The sequence below is a fragment of the Otolemur garnettii genome, unplaced genomic scaffold, assembly GCF_000181295.1.
Source record: "Otolemur garnettii isolate 467f Iridium unplaced genomic scaffold, OtoGar3 scaffold00042, whole genome shotgun sequence".
Lineage (NCBI taxonomy): Eukaryota > Metazoa > Chordata > Mammalia > Primates > Galagidae > Otolemur > Otolemur garnettii.
This window is the reverse complement of record NW_003852437.1, coordinates 5251442-5266257: the sequence shown is the minus strand read 5'-3', so window position 1 is coordinate 5266257 and position 14816 is coordinate 5251442. Positions and strand designations below refer to the sequence as shown.

The window sequence follows — 14816 nt, the reverse complement described above, 5'->3', positions numbered from 1 at the left end:
AATGCTCCATAGCATTAATTTTAATGACAGTAGAAAGTACTGGTCTTAATCCCAAGTCCCATTAAATAACTCTATAGTATCTTTCAAGTGACAGAGGAATGGAAATTGGCAAATCAGGAGGCAAGTATGGTTGATACATAATAAAAGCAGTCTTCTTCTCGGGGGACTAAAGTCCTTGCATGATATCCTACTGTGGTAATGTTTTCATGGTCTGTTCTTTTTCTTTTAATTTCATTTAATTTCTTATTTACATCTGTTCTCTTACTCTTGGGGAATTAAAAAGATAATGGCTAAATAATTTTTAAAATATTTTAGTTATGATTATTACCTTAAGGCAGATCTTTTTTCAGGTTAATTTAAGGGTACAAAGAATTAGGTTATAGTGTTTGCATTTGTTAGGTAGAGTCCCTCCTGTAGTTGTGTCCCGCCCCCAGGACATGTGCCATAACAGCTCCATACTGTGCCCTTTAAATGGGAACACCCCAATCTCTCTCCTCTCCTCCCCTTCCCTCCCTCTTTTCCCATCCCTCCATCTTGAACTGAACTGTGGTTTTCTCTTATGTGGGTGTATATTAGATCGTCTACTGGCTTCATGTTAGTATTGTGGACGTTGGGTATTTGCTTCTCCTTTCTTGTGATACTTTACTAAGAAGAACGTGTTTCAACTCCATCCTGGTTAATACAAAAGATATAAGGTCTCCATCTTTTTGTGGCTGAATAGTATTCCATGGGATGCATATACAACAGCTTGTTAATCCTTTCCTGGGTTGGTAGGCATTTAGGCTGTTTCCACATCTCAGTGATTGTAAATTGAGCTACGATAAACAATCTAGTGCAAATGTCCTTATGATGAAATGATTTTTTTCTTCTGGGTAGATGCGTATAAGGCAGATTTTTTTTTTTAAAGGAAATCAACTTTTGAGCCAACTAAGATCTTTTCTAACTCTGACGTTCTATTATTCTCAGATTTTGAAGTGGTGGTATATATTTATCTGTAGAAAGTTCAAAAATATTCTCATTCCCATTTTTATTCACATTAGCTATTTCATATGCTCCTGGACAAGGCTTTATACATTTATTTTAGTGTTCCCTCCTAGATATATATCCTATGTCTCTGATGAACACAGCACTGGTAATGAGAAGATTTTTCTTGGCATAACTTTGAAAGGTCAGCCATCCTTGATTTGTTCATGACATGATCCTAAGCTCAGCACTGGTGTGTGCCTGTGTGTTGGGGGCATGTTTGGAATCCCTTTTCTCTGTGTGGTTTCTCAGTAACTGTAGAAGAAAAATTCCTCGTTCCATGCTGCAGCTGAGCCCCTTGCCTGCCATTTTACAACATGTTTAATAGTGTTTATTTGGGTCCATGGAGCACTAAAAAGTGTTGAAATAGCAATTTGGTGGCCCATTAGGGATCCTCTGAATGAGAATACTTAAATACTGGGAATTAAAGGTGTTAATAAAAGGAGATTTTATTTTTATATTTATTTATTTATCTTTTAAGACAGAGTCTCTGTGCCCTTTTTTAGAGTGCCATGGTGTCTTAGGTCACAACAACCTCAAATCTTAGGCTCAGGCAATCCCCTTGCCTTAGCCTCCCAGGTAGCTGGGACTACAGGTGCCCACCACAATGCCCAGCTTTTTTTTCTATTTTTAGTAGAGATGAGTTCTTGCTTTTGCTCAGGCTGGTCATGAATTCCTTTGCTCAGGTGATCCATCCACCTTGGCCTCCCAGAGTGCCAAGATTATAGGCATGAGCCACCACACCTGGCCAAAATAAGGAGATTTTTAGAAGAAAGATGACAACTCTGAAGGATATCACTTTCCAAAATGCCTTCAAGCAGAAATCTTTACTGTTGATAAAAGACAGTACCTGCTAAGGTCTCGTAGGGCTGATAATCCCACCCTCTCCCCCCGCCCCCCCCAAATAAGCTAAATCTTATTCCTCAATTACCGCCATGCTAGCTAATGCCACATTTAAATATATAAACTTTATTTTAGAATGGCTTTAGAATCGCAGAACCCCCAGCTTGGTTCCTCCTATTGCTAGGATCCTACATCAGTATGATGCCTTTGTTACAACCAAGGAACCAGCCCTGGCATGTTACTGTCAACTAAACTCCATAGTTTACTAAGATTTTACTAGTTTTCCCCTAATGTCTTTGTTTTTGTTGTTCCAGGATCCGTTCAAGATGCCACATTACATTTAGTCCTCGTGTCTCCTTAGCTTTCCTCTAGTCTGACCAGTTTCTCAGACTGTTTTTGTTTTTCATGACCTTGACAGTTTTGAGGTATACTGGCCAGGTATTTTGGAAATGTCACTCAGTTTGGCATTGTCTGATGTTTCTCTTGGGGTTCCAATGGGGTTGTGGGTTTTAAAGCATCATTCTTATTCTATCACATCATATCAAGGGTGCAGACTGTCAGCACAACTTATCTCTGATGATGTCAACCATGACCATCTGGTTTTGTGGGATTTGTTAGCATTCTTCACTGAAAAGTCGCTCCTTCCCTCCCTCTCTCCACACTGCAGTCTCGGGAAAGAAGTCACGAGGGGTAGCCTGTGGTAAATCAGGGCAGAGTCAAGCCCCCTCTCTTTGAGATGGGAGGATTTATATAAATTATTTAGCCTTCCATACAGATTGATCTTGCTCACATTTATGTATTTGGTTAATATTTATCAGTATGGATTTGTGTATGTTTATTTTACACTTTGGCTTATAACCTAATACTATATTATCTATTTTGTTGCTCAGATTTATTCCAGCTTTGTCCTTTGGAAGCTCTTTGACTGGGCTCCTGTGTTACACCGATGCTCATTGGTTTGTTTTTTTGATCATTTTCTCACTTGCTGACACTATAAGGTACTGCAGACTCATCTCCTGTTCTCCCTGCCCCAGCTCTACCTTTCTCGGCTGGGATCTGGCTCCTGTTATTGGAGTGTGCTGTTAGAAACCATGATCTGAGCGCTGGGTGGGCGAGTCGCTATTGGGGCATTACTGCATCTAGGCCCTCAGAGAGGGGAGCTAGGAAATACATGTCAGTATGCTAAGCCGTGTGTGTTCACATATCTATATTTTACTATGCACCCTTCTATCTACCAGGCTAACCATGAGTTCATACAGAGGTATCCAGCTCTGCTTGGGGCCAGATAAATCCTTCTCATTTCACCTCCTTGCTTATGAGAACCTCTCTCCCACAAAGAGAAATCTTGGCTCTCACCCTTTACTGTCCATTCACGTACTTGTTTGATTCCAGTATACATGTATAGCAGTTTCAGAATTTTTAATCTGTGCTTCATACAATGCCACACATTTTACGTCTTCTCTTCTATTTTGCTTTCTCTCCACTGGCCTCCTTACAGGAATAGATCTGATTCAACCCAATGTAAACTCTGATTAGAGATAGAGTAAGGTGCTTCTTTAGATAACTCAAGACAAGAATAGCCACTTGGCTGCCTTAGAAACCGGGATCCAGTCTCATCTGACCCGTACCATCCATTTACTCTTATGTTTACCTTATTGTTTACTTGCTCTTCTGCCCAGAAATTATAGATATGCCTTTTGTATGACAGTACATATTTTAAGCCATTGTTTTAGTTGAGAGAGAGATTTAATGTTGTAAATGTAGAAAATAAAGTTAAATTTTCCCGGCTCAGCGCCTGTGGCTCAAGTGGCTAAGGCGCCAGCCACATACACCTAAGGTGGCGGGTTCAAATCCCCAGCCCGGCCCGCCAAACAACAATGATGGCTGCAACCAAAAAATGGCCAGGCGTTGTGGCGGGCGCCTGTGGTCCCAGCTACTTGGGAGGCGGAGGCAGGAGACTCGCTTGAGCCCAGGAGTTGGAGGTTGCTGTGAGCTGTGAGGCCTTGGCACTCTACCCAGGGGGACAGCTTGAGGCTCTGTCTCAAAAAAAAAAAAAAAAAAAAAAAAAGTTAAATTTTCCCTATGCACTGTTCTAATATTTGTTTGCCATAATTCTGTGGCCATTAGAAGGGCAAGATTTTAATGGAAATAGAAAAATGATAATAGGCATTTCACGGATGCCGGATAAGATAGAGCACCTGTGGGAGTCCGGCTGGAGGGGAGCAGGAAGCGGGAAGATCCACCGGAGCGTGAGGACTCGCGTCCTCGCACTTTAACTCTAGATTTTGAAATGCATTGTGGTTCCTGTCCATTGGCCTGTAAGGTTTATGTAGGTAATCTTGACAGCAACAGCAACAGACTGAATTAGACTGGGCTTTTGACTAGTATAGACCACTCCGAAGTGTGTGGGTTGCTAGAAAGCCTCCTGGCTTTGCTTTTGTTGAATTTGAAGATCCCAGAGATGCAGCTGATGCTGTCTGGGAACTGGGTGGCAGAGCACCGCGTGGCTGCAGGTCAGAGGGGAACTGTCCAATGGTGGGGAAAAAAGGTACAAATCATGGCCCACCTCCCACTTGGGGTCATCTCCCTCTAGATGATTCTGGTAGGAGGAGTCCTCCCCCTCACCGCAGACCTCAGGAAAAGAAAGAGATCACTGTTGGGGGAGAGAAATTATAAACCCTCCCGATCCTTCTCCAGGGCTGGAAGCTGATCTAGGTCAGAGAAAGGAAGCAGAAGGCCACCTTGCAAGAGAAGTGCTTTACAGGAGGTAACTTCATGTGACAGGAGGATGTACAGAAATTTCACGTTTCGTTGAGACTTCATAAGCTTAGTGCATTTTTAAAACGTTCAAATCTGTTTGTCTCTTGGAATAGTGACACAAAAAGTATAGTTCTCTATGATTTGAAATGGATCATATCAGGCATATAATACCAAGAATTGTTACTTTAGAATGTTCCCTGAAGCAAATTGAATTTGCTTTGAATTTTAGTTTCCCACAGACTAATAATAAACCTCTGAATTCTGCTCAGCTAAAGTGTGATTTATTTTTTATAAGTAGTAACAAAACTGACAATTGAACTAAGATTTAATTTTTTCCCCATATCTGGGATATGGTATGTAACTGTAGCTGAACAAGCAGCCTTGAAAAAGCTGCCCTGAAACAAACTAGCAGGTAAAAATAAAAGCTACACCATTGTAATAAATTAGAGGTTTTTGAAATGTCCAACCATTTCACCCTGGGCAGAGATTGCCTGGTTCGTACAGAATCTGATAAATTCCAAGCAAGTTTACCTTTGCTTTAGGTTAAGGTGACCAGATTTTAACATTGGTAAAGCGGGACACCATTGACCGGGAGGGGGAGGGTTCTTAATTAAAAATTTGGTCTATACTGAGCAACAAAAATTTTCATAGAACACAAAAATAGTATTGTAATATATTTTTTTAATTTTCAACATAAGTATAATTTACAAATATAATACATTAAAAAATTATGTATAGTATTATTTTATTCTTTGGCATATTTCTCATTTGAGTGAATTTTTTTTTTTAGTAGATTGCTCTTGTTGTTTAAAAGATCATGAAGTTTTTCACAATAATTTTTTAAATTATATTTCATACATAAAATGGCTTTCAAAGTCTCAACACTTAATTGTGATTTTTCTGATGTCCACACTTTACTGTAAAAAAAAATGCATTCAGTTGCAGCATTAGTTCCTGGTAAGGACAGCATGTATCCCACAATTTTTAGTGCATTATTGTATGGAACATGATTTGTTTCAAAATGATGAAATATTTCTAACCATTTGTTCTCTATTGTGATTTTTTGCTGATGCCCAAGATTTAACCTTTTCCTTATCAATATATTTTTTTAATAATGATACCTCATAAGTCATAAGTGTCACTTTCAAGGCAGGTGCTAGACTTTTTGCTGCCACTATAAAATATAAATAATATGAATACTGTCTGCTAAATTCATGAAATAAATAAATAAATGACTTACCTAAATTATCTGAATAGCTGATTTGTTGATATCACTTGTTTAACTAGCACTAGCACGCAGTAGGATGTGTATCATCTGAGAGACAGTTACAAAATGTTTTCGTGGTTGCCAGTGCCAAAAATGCCATTGTTCATTAAGTCCAAACGATGGTGGTCAAATTCTAACAACTGATCAATAATGCAAACTTTGATAAGCAGTTCTCAATAATCAGTTCTCAAGAATTATTTGTTATTATTAAGGTTTAACATTATAAAATTAACAAAAATAATATAAAACTCATATCCTGGCGAAATAGCCACATAGCAGCCGAAAACCGTATGTTCCCTTCCCGTTCTCCTGCAGTTCCCTAGCTTCTTGTGCATTCTTTCCAAAAATCAGGACTTTTTAAAAATGCCGTGGGACGTGGGACAAATTATTAAAAATCGGGGCGGTCCCACTAAAAGCGGGACGTCTGGTCACATTACTTTAGGTCCTAAGTTTCTTACATAATTGCTGTATGTGAACATATAGCTGTTTGTAACATTCTTTATTTGGAAATTTGGGGTATCAAAATACCAATGTCCTGCCAGTTTAAGGGTACACATAGAACTGAACTTTGAGTTACTGTGCAAGATTCATTTTTCTTGTGAGGCTGTCATTTGTAATGTATTTTGGGAGAATCCTTCAGATCAAAGTTTTGGTTGCAATTATTGTTTGGCATCAAAGCCTATTGTTCCTTGCAAACTCAAATCTGTGAGCTTGGTACAAAGTCCAGGTACAACATTCCTATCAGAAGCCGTCCTTATAGTATCTTGTAAAGTGCTTTTGAATTAATAAGTATTAGCATAATAAAGAAAAACTGTTATAGGAATAAAAAATGATAACTGTAATATTGTCTAAGCACAATAAATTACAAAGACACAAAGAAAAATAGCCCAGAAAACATAATTTAAGAAAATAAAAGTTGGTAAGCTTGTTTTTTAAAGCATATACAGCAGAGTGTTCTAAAAGAATTATTTATCACACATGATTTCTCTTTATTTGCTTTTGTTATTACTGGGTTTCCAAAATGTATTCTCATTGACCTTCAAATAGTTAAGGGTATTGGGAGGAAAGTTGAGACCATCCTTGCCACCTCCTTGTTTTTACATGGCAGCTATCATTTTGTGTGGAATCAACACCAAGCATTCTTTCATGGATATTCTTTTCTAAATGATCTTTCAGTTCTAAAATTTGTGCAGTGGAATGCTATGCCACATTTATCTCACTTTCTCAGTGACAGAGATGATTAAGTGTGGAGCAAAATGAGACTCTAAAATGTCATGTAACTATTAAATATTATAAAAATACTACAAACTCTCATATGAAGTAGACTGAAATTTTCTAAGAATATCCATCATTCACCTCTCAAAGGGAAGATTATTCAAACCTTGAATTATTTTATGTGATACCTAACTATCTAGCCTCATTCATTTTTGGTGTGTATAGTTATGTTGGCACAGGTATTGCCTAAATGGTAAATTTCTGCTTAAATGAAAAAATGAAACCTATGGTATTCTCTGAATTCTTAACTAGCTAGTGGTATGAGAGGTCCTGTTAGGTGTGGGTTTGTTTCAGTGGGAGGATGGAATGACCTGTGTTATTCAAAATATCTTTTTTTTTTTTTTTTTTTAGACAGGAGCCTCAAGCTGTCCCCTTGGGTAGAGTGCTGTGGCATCTCAGCTCACAGCAACCTCCCACTCCTGGGCTCAAGTGAGTCTTCTGCCTCCGCCTCCCAGGTAGCTGGGACCACAGGCACCTGCCACAACGCCGGGCCATTTTTTTTGGTTGCAGCCATCATTGTTGTTTGGTGGGCCCGGGCTGTATTTGAACCCACCACCTTGGGTGTACCTGGCTAGTGCCCTAGCCACTTGAGCCACAGGCGCCGAGCCCAAAATATCTAAAATCACATGGTTCATGACTGTATTTCAAAATATGCTTTATTTTATTTTATTTAGGGCCTCACTCTTTTGCACAGTGGAGTTCAATGGCATGATCATAGTTCACTGTAGTTTCAAACTCTGGGGCTCAAGTGATCCTCCTGTCTCAGCCTTCCAAGTAGCTGGGACTATAGAAATGTCCTGCCACATCTACTTGATTTTCTTTTTTTTAATAAGATAGGTGTCTCACTGTGTTGCCCAGGCTAATATCAAACTCCTATCTACATGTTATATTTAAAATGTAGATATCAAGTGTGAAAAAGAAAGTTCTGATGGATGACAGGTTACTCCTAATAACATGACAGTAGATTAAAAATTAACACTGAAAACAATCAGGAAATTTCAGCTTTTCATCTGGAATTTGTCTGCCAATTTATTCGTATCTACAGGTGAGCACAAAATTCACTAGAGTTACTGTAAAAGAATTTATAGAAAGTTTTAAATGTATTTTAATGGCAATTTGGTCCCAAATAAAAATCATAGAAATATGTAGTATCAATGGCACTGCCAGTGTCCTGGTTGTCTAGAGAAAGGAAGAGATGATTTAAGAGAATTACAATGGCAGTTTGGCCAACTGTGCCAACATGTGGTTTCTAATTGCAAGTGAGGTTTATGGCAGGAGAAAAATACTCTGTGCTTCATTGGTTCAGATGGAAAGCAGGACTTTTATGGAGTGTCAGGGAACCAGATATGCAGGTTGGGAGATAGCAATCCCACTCCATTGGAAGCGAATGAGAACTCATTGTGTGTCTGCATCCAGAGAGATGAATTTGAGACGGAAACTTTGGTTTCTATGTTTGTGATAGTCAGCTCTTTTATATTTTGCAACATGTAAATTGTTCAAAATTGAGCCATCCCTTGAGAATTCAGCCTAAAGTCTCCCTGAAGAGGAAAAACCGTACACCCATTTCTCCCTCGATTTGCCCACTAGTTCAGGGAAGGCAGTCAGACAACAGTAGAAGTGAAGCAATGAAGATTTGCTTCTTTACTTTGGCTTAGCTTCAAAATCACTCTATCCCCCATATCTCTAGCTATCGTGCTATGGCTAAAAGTAGGGTTAGGGAGCCCTTAGAGAAGTATCAACACGGTAGGAAATGTCTTTCCAGTTTACTCTAGCATTGCACAGCCTCTGTGCACCTATGCTCAGGCACCACCTGGAATTACAGCAGCCTTCACAAGTGGGAGGAATGGGATTCATCCATTCTTGTTTGGAAGGAGAACTCATAAAGATTTAGGAGTTGACATCTTTTGGTTGTCTTTTTTGTTAAATTCAGTTTAAGATTTTCCTGGTTTTCGGTATATCAAGTGACTTTCAATTGAAGCGTAGACATTTCTCTATTATTATATGCAACTGTAGATATTATTGAAACTTTTGTTTTAACTGACTTTGACACCTTTCCACCAAGGGAAGCAGTGGTGCCACCTTGCCACTCCCTCATGGAGTTAGAATCCCCCGTTCTCCACTTGTTCTCAGTTAACACACTGTATGGCTGGTTGTCCTTGTTACTGCTGAGCATGGGTGGAATTTCCAAATCCCTGCATGGTCTCCACGACATCACAGTGGAGGTGGCCAGGGCACCTTGTTCCCAGGGCATAGTGGTTTGATACCTCCTCTGTATTGGGGGAGGGGACAGACACCTGCTTCTTGCTAAGTAGAGGTGGACGTCCAGACTTCCTACACCATCTCCATTGATAACTGTGGAAGATGCTTCATTGTCACCTGCCAGGGACTCTCTACTGAGCCTTCTTTGACACCAATGTGGCAGAGGTGTTAGGGGTACTTGTTCAAGCCTCATGAGGGTGGAAGTCTGGTATTTCCGCTCAGCCTTTGCTGGCATATGGGGTCACCATTTGTACTGTGGCATTTGGCTGAAATAGAGAGGTTATTGTCTAGTGTTCTGTCTTGCTAATAACCTTTCCTGGTTATATGGCTAGAAAGAGCACTTTTGTTGAGGCTTCTTATGCTCCATACCTGTGAGCATTCCGGGGGTGCCGACGACTATGCTTCTTGGTGTTTCCAGGTTTATGACTTCGTCAGCTACAAATCTGGAACATTTGAGGCAAAAAGAAAACCCAAGGATCTCACCACTGTGTTGTTTCTGGGATTCAGAGGTCCCCAACGGCTCTTACCTCCCTTCACCTTAGAGAGTCTTCTTGCATTTATTTTGTATATAACATCTGGGGGTGGGGGGACTTGTTGTTTGTTTGTTTAGTTGAATTTAGCAAGAGGAATAGAAAAAGGTAAGTCTATCTTTTCAGAAGCAGAACTCCTTGCTGTTCAATTTTTGGGTTTATTTGTGTTTTTCCCCAATCCTATATGAGAAAGTCTAAAAAATACAGAGAATATGAAAGAATCGTACCCCCACGTATCTACCACTTAGATTGAACACTTAACATTTTATATATTCGACTCTACTGCATATTTATCCATCTTCCCAGTCCATCTATTTGTCTATTATTTTTACTGGACCTCAGTACATATCACCCCTAAACCCTCAGTGTGCATATCATTAATCAGACTTTACTGTTTCTGGTTTTCTAAGGTAAGTTTGACATAAAGTAAAATGTACAAAATCACAACTACCACTGGATGAGCTTTGTAGAATCCCACCATTACTGCGGTCATTTTTATCACTTCCCGAAGTTCCCTCAAGCCCCTTCTCATTTAACTCCTACCTCCCTCTCACTTCAGGAAGAAACTACTGACTTAATTTTTTTTCTTCTTCCTCTTCTCCCCCCCCCCCCCTTCTTCTTGCTGTAAATTTCATTTTGCCTGTTGGAGAATTTCATATAAATTTCTTATATTTCATATAAATTCTACAACTGGTATAAGTCTGTAGTCCAAATCCTTTTTGCCTTATTCTTTTCTGCCTTACTTTACCAGCACAATACTCTTGAGCTCTGTTCCTGTTGTTACATGTATCAATAGTTCTTTTCTTCCCCACTGCTGACACCTATTTCATTGAGTGAATAATACCATGGTTTGTTCATTCTGGCCTGTTTCCAATTCTTAGCCACTTGAAAGTTGGGCTGGTACAAGCCACTGCTCTCTGCTCTCTGCTTAGAGCATAGTGCAAAGCAACTTAAGCTTTTGTGCCATTCTTCTGACTAATAAAATGGCAAAGGGCTACAAAGATACGTTTTAAGCACACAGAATACTCACATTTTCCACGTATTTCGCATTGTTAGTTCTAGCTATCCATTTATCTGATGTTGAAAACATTTGTGCAGTAGAATCAAAAGATAGTTTTAGCCTTGTAAAAATAGAATTTGGCTTCCTGGCACCAAATTTTATTTTGTGAAGGAGAAACAATGGCTTTAACGACACCATAACTGTAATATTCATTACAGGGAATGCCAAAGCGGCCTCTGGAGGAGCATCTTATTTCAGGCATACTTACAAGACTATTTCTGCACAAAATATTGATGGGGTTGCTGCAGATGGGTTCGTGTGTGTCTCACAGACCCTTATTTATCTGGCCCCACCTATTATGTCAGTGTCTTGCTTCTTTTCTCTTTCCCCAAAATGACTTCCTAAGGGAACTATACCTTCCGATTGGTAGACTTACTGATTGATACCAGGGAGTCCTACCCGCTACCAAATGGGACAAAATACACTTTCTGTGCAATTCATGAGAGTGGTCATGCCTACTGTGAACAGTCCAGGGAGGAACGGAGGATGTTTCCTACGTTTATTACAACCTTTCTCTGGCTTTATTTTTCTTTATACAGTTGACGGCCTGGACAAAGCTTCTATAGCAAACTCAGATGGCCCCACCGCAGGTTCCCAAACACCTCCCTTCAAGAGAAAGGGGAAACTCTCCACCATCGGTAAAATCTTTAAGCCTTGGAAGTGGAGGAAAAAGAAGACAAGTGACAAATTTAGAGAAACGTCAGCAGGTATGAGCGTCACATCTTTGTTAGAAGATATCCTGAAGTAAAAAGTCATGTTTTGCAGTATTTCTTTTCTGTTTTTGTTTCAGAAAAATAAAATTTACGTTTGAAATGAAATTATTTCATTTAAGGATGAAATAACTCAGAGTTCTGATTTGCCCCTTTTTTTGTACTGACTTCTGCTTTCTAATATATTCTTACTTTTAAATATATATTTGGAAATTTATTTTTATAATATAAAAAACTGATGTGTGAGGAGGCAGCAGGTGAAATAGGGGAAAATGAGAGGTGAAAACTTGATCCATCAGTGCTGTGGATTTAGCAACACCTGCTTTTATATACTCACACCATTATGTGTATATCTGTCTGGTTCTAGTAGCACAGCCTTATTTCTTAATTAAAACTTAAAAAATGTGTTTTTTGATGTATTTGTTCTATGAATAAGATTTAAATGGGTATCTGAAAGTGCTGCTGTGTTTGTTTAATCTTAAATTTCCATCATATTGTTAGGACAAAGAGATGGTCTGTGTGCTAGGAGAGCCATGACCCTCTTGGTGTGAAAAGTCTTCGATTATTAATTTAATGTGTAGGCTTTTTTAAGCCTTAAGAATTACATTGTTGAGTGCCTTTCCTAGGGACTCATAGAGGAAGTTGACTTTAAATCTCAGGGAAGCATTAAGCCCAAATTAAACTTGTGCCAGTGTCCATGGTGTTTGAAGAGAGACAAGAATTTCTCTCTTGAGTAAATTCAACATTCTCCATAATTAAAAAGTAATCCCTTCATCAGAAACCCTCATTACACCACAGTCTAATATTGTCAGTGCACATCTGGGGTCTTATTGGTCTGTGCTAATATAAGAGCTGGCTTTTCCTTTTAGAGCTGTCAAGTAGAAAATAGGACACACAAGGATGTGGGCTAGAGAAAATCATCTCTGATGCGTCTGCAGCTATGTCATTTCTTTGAGCATTTCATATTTAACAGGAAACAATGATAAGCTATCTGGGATTTATTTTGAAATAATTACAGAGGAGTGGTGAAGTAGGAAAGAGTCTAGACAAAAGAAGACTGGCAATGAGTTGGTCATGGTTGAAGCTGGGCAGTGGGTACACGAGGTTTATTATTCTAGTTTCTCTACTTGTAGATACTGGGAATTTTTCATAATAAAATGAAAAAGAAGAGAGACTTGCTGAAGCCTCTTCATCGCCTAAGTGGCTGGGGTGGCAGGCAGTGGGTAGTGGGGACACAGTGCTGAGTAAGGACACTGGGTGGTGGTCTTGCCAGCAAGGTGCCGAGTGACCTTGTGCAAGTTGCATCAGCCTCTAAGCTTTGATTTCCTTCCCTACAAAATCAGGTTGTTGAATGAGCTTCATTTTAGATGCTTCAGTTCCAGATGCTGTTGGTCCCCAGGAAGATCCTGATTCTCCCAGTCCTGGGCTGGGCATCTTGTTCTTCCTTGTTCTTTGGTTGTGCATAAAACCATACTGGCCTTCTTACACACCTCCCTAAGCACTGGGGAGAAGAATCTGGTTCTTCAAGTTACCATGACTACCAAGATGGGGAGAGCAGGGGGGTATCAGGGTTCCAGATAGCAGGATTAAGAAGATTCGGAGCAGAGAGGATGGAAGTCTCCTCACTTGCCTCTCTTGCCCTTTACTCCCTGAGTCCCAGCTACTAACTTTCCTCTCATTCAAGTAGAGAAGACATCTGCCAAGAACTTCCCCATGCTCTTTCCTTGTCACCTTGTTTTAATTATTCTAACAGCAGGGAGGCTGCAACACCAACTCTGAGTATTTAAGAAAAGTCCTTTTAAACAGGATTTAAGTTAGGTCATCCTGTATTTATTCAGATTGAGGATCACCCGTCATTCTTTGTATTATTTGCTTTTCAAATTCATGTAGAATTTTACATAAGGTTAGCTCTAAAACGTTATTTGTGGATATTTATAATCCCTGGTTCCTAAGGACTACCAAACTACACCAAAAACTGAAAAAGTTATTAAATGCCTCCTCAGCCTATTTTTTCTGTCAAAATTGCTATATTAATAAAATAAAAACAAGCCAAGTATATGCATTAACAATCTTTTGTGAATTTCTGTGCTGCATTTACATGTAATCATTTGTTTTAAGCCCATATGCCTAATGTTTTACTTGAACTTTGTGAGATGTGGTACAATACCCCATTATAAAGTATTTTATTGTCGCCCTATTTTTTTCCTCATAATTTTTGATTAAATCATAACTGTGTACATTAATGCATTTATGGGGATAATGTGCTGACTTTATATACAATCTGGAATGTACATAAAATGTCAATTCCATGCAATTTCCCCTCTTGCTTTTCAGAATCTACCCTATTTATTCTTCAAGTTCTAAGATCAATGCAGTCATTTCAAGATTCCCCTTGACCCATGGGTCTGCAATCCATTCCCTCTGTAGTTCATGTATGTGCTGCTATGCCTCTTTTGGCACTTACAGTTTCTTTTTTATTTTTTCATAATATTTTATTTTATTATTTTTTATTAAGTCTTTCGTACATAGAGCATAAATACATTTATGCCATTATAGGATTCAATGTGATGATTATTTGTACAAATTGGAATGTTTACATCCTATTAAACAGCATAGCCTTCACCACTTTTATCCTATTACAGGATTAAAACATTTATGCTCTACACCTGATAGATCCAACTTGTACTTCCAATATGCTCCATAGTTGTCACCCTATTTTTATGTTTATTTAAAGATGTAATTTTGGAGCTGAGATAGGTGGGATATATAAGGAAAGCTTAAAACAAAGAAAACAGACATAAAATGGTGTATCACGGGGTCGTTTTCTTCACATTGAAGAAAAGTGTCACGTCTAGAGGAAAACTGATATATTTGGAAATAACCAAGAGAAAGGAAGTTTCTTCTTTAAAAGGTTACCTCAAACTGAAATTGAGCTGTTAGGATATAATCAAGGCCGTACACACTCTGGCAGTGAATGAAGGACATCTGAGGCTAGAAGCATGGCGTCTCGGGGTGTGAAGGTGAAGTACATCTGAGGCTAGACACATATCATCTTGGGGTGTGAAGGTGAAGTACATCTGAGCCTAGAC

At 39.0% G+C, this 14816-nt stretch overlaps 1 protein-coding gene across 1 annotated transcript in view; it reads left to right on the top strand.

Annotated features, from left to right (window-relative positions):
- Nucleotides 1-14816, top strand: part of PHACTR2 (phosphatase and actin regulator 2) — a 130021-nt gene that overhangs the window by 24053 nt on the left and 91152 nt on the right. The window contains exon 2 of the mRNA XM_023513535.1: nt 11557-11724. Coding sequence (XP_023369303.1) covers nt 11557-11724 — 168 coding nt within the window. The remainder of the gene's footprint in view (nt 1-11556; nt 11725-14816) is intronic.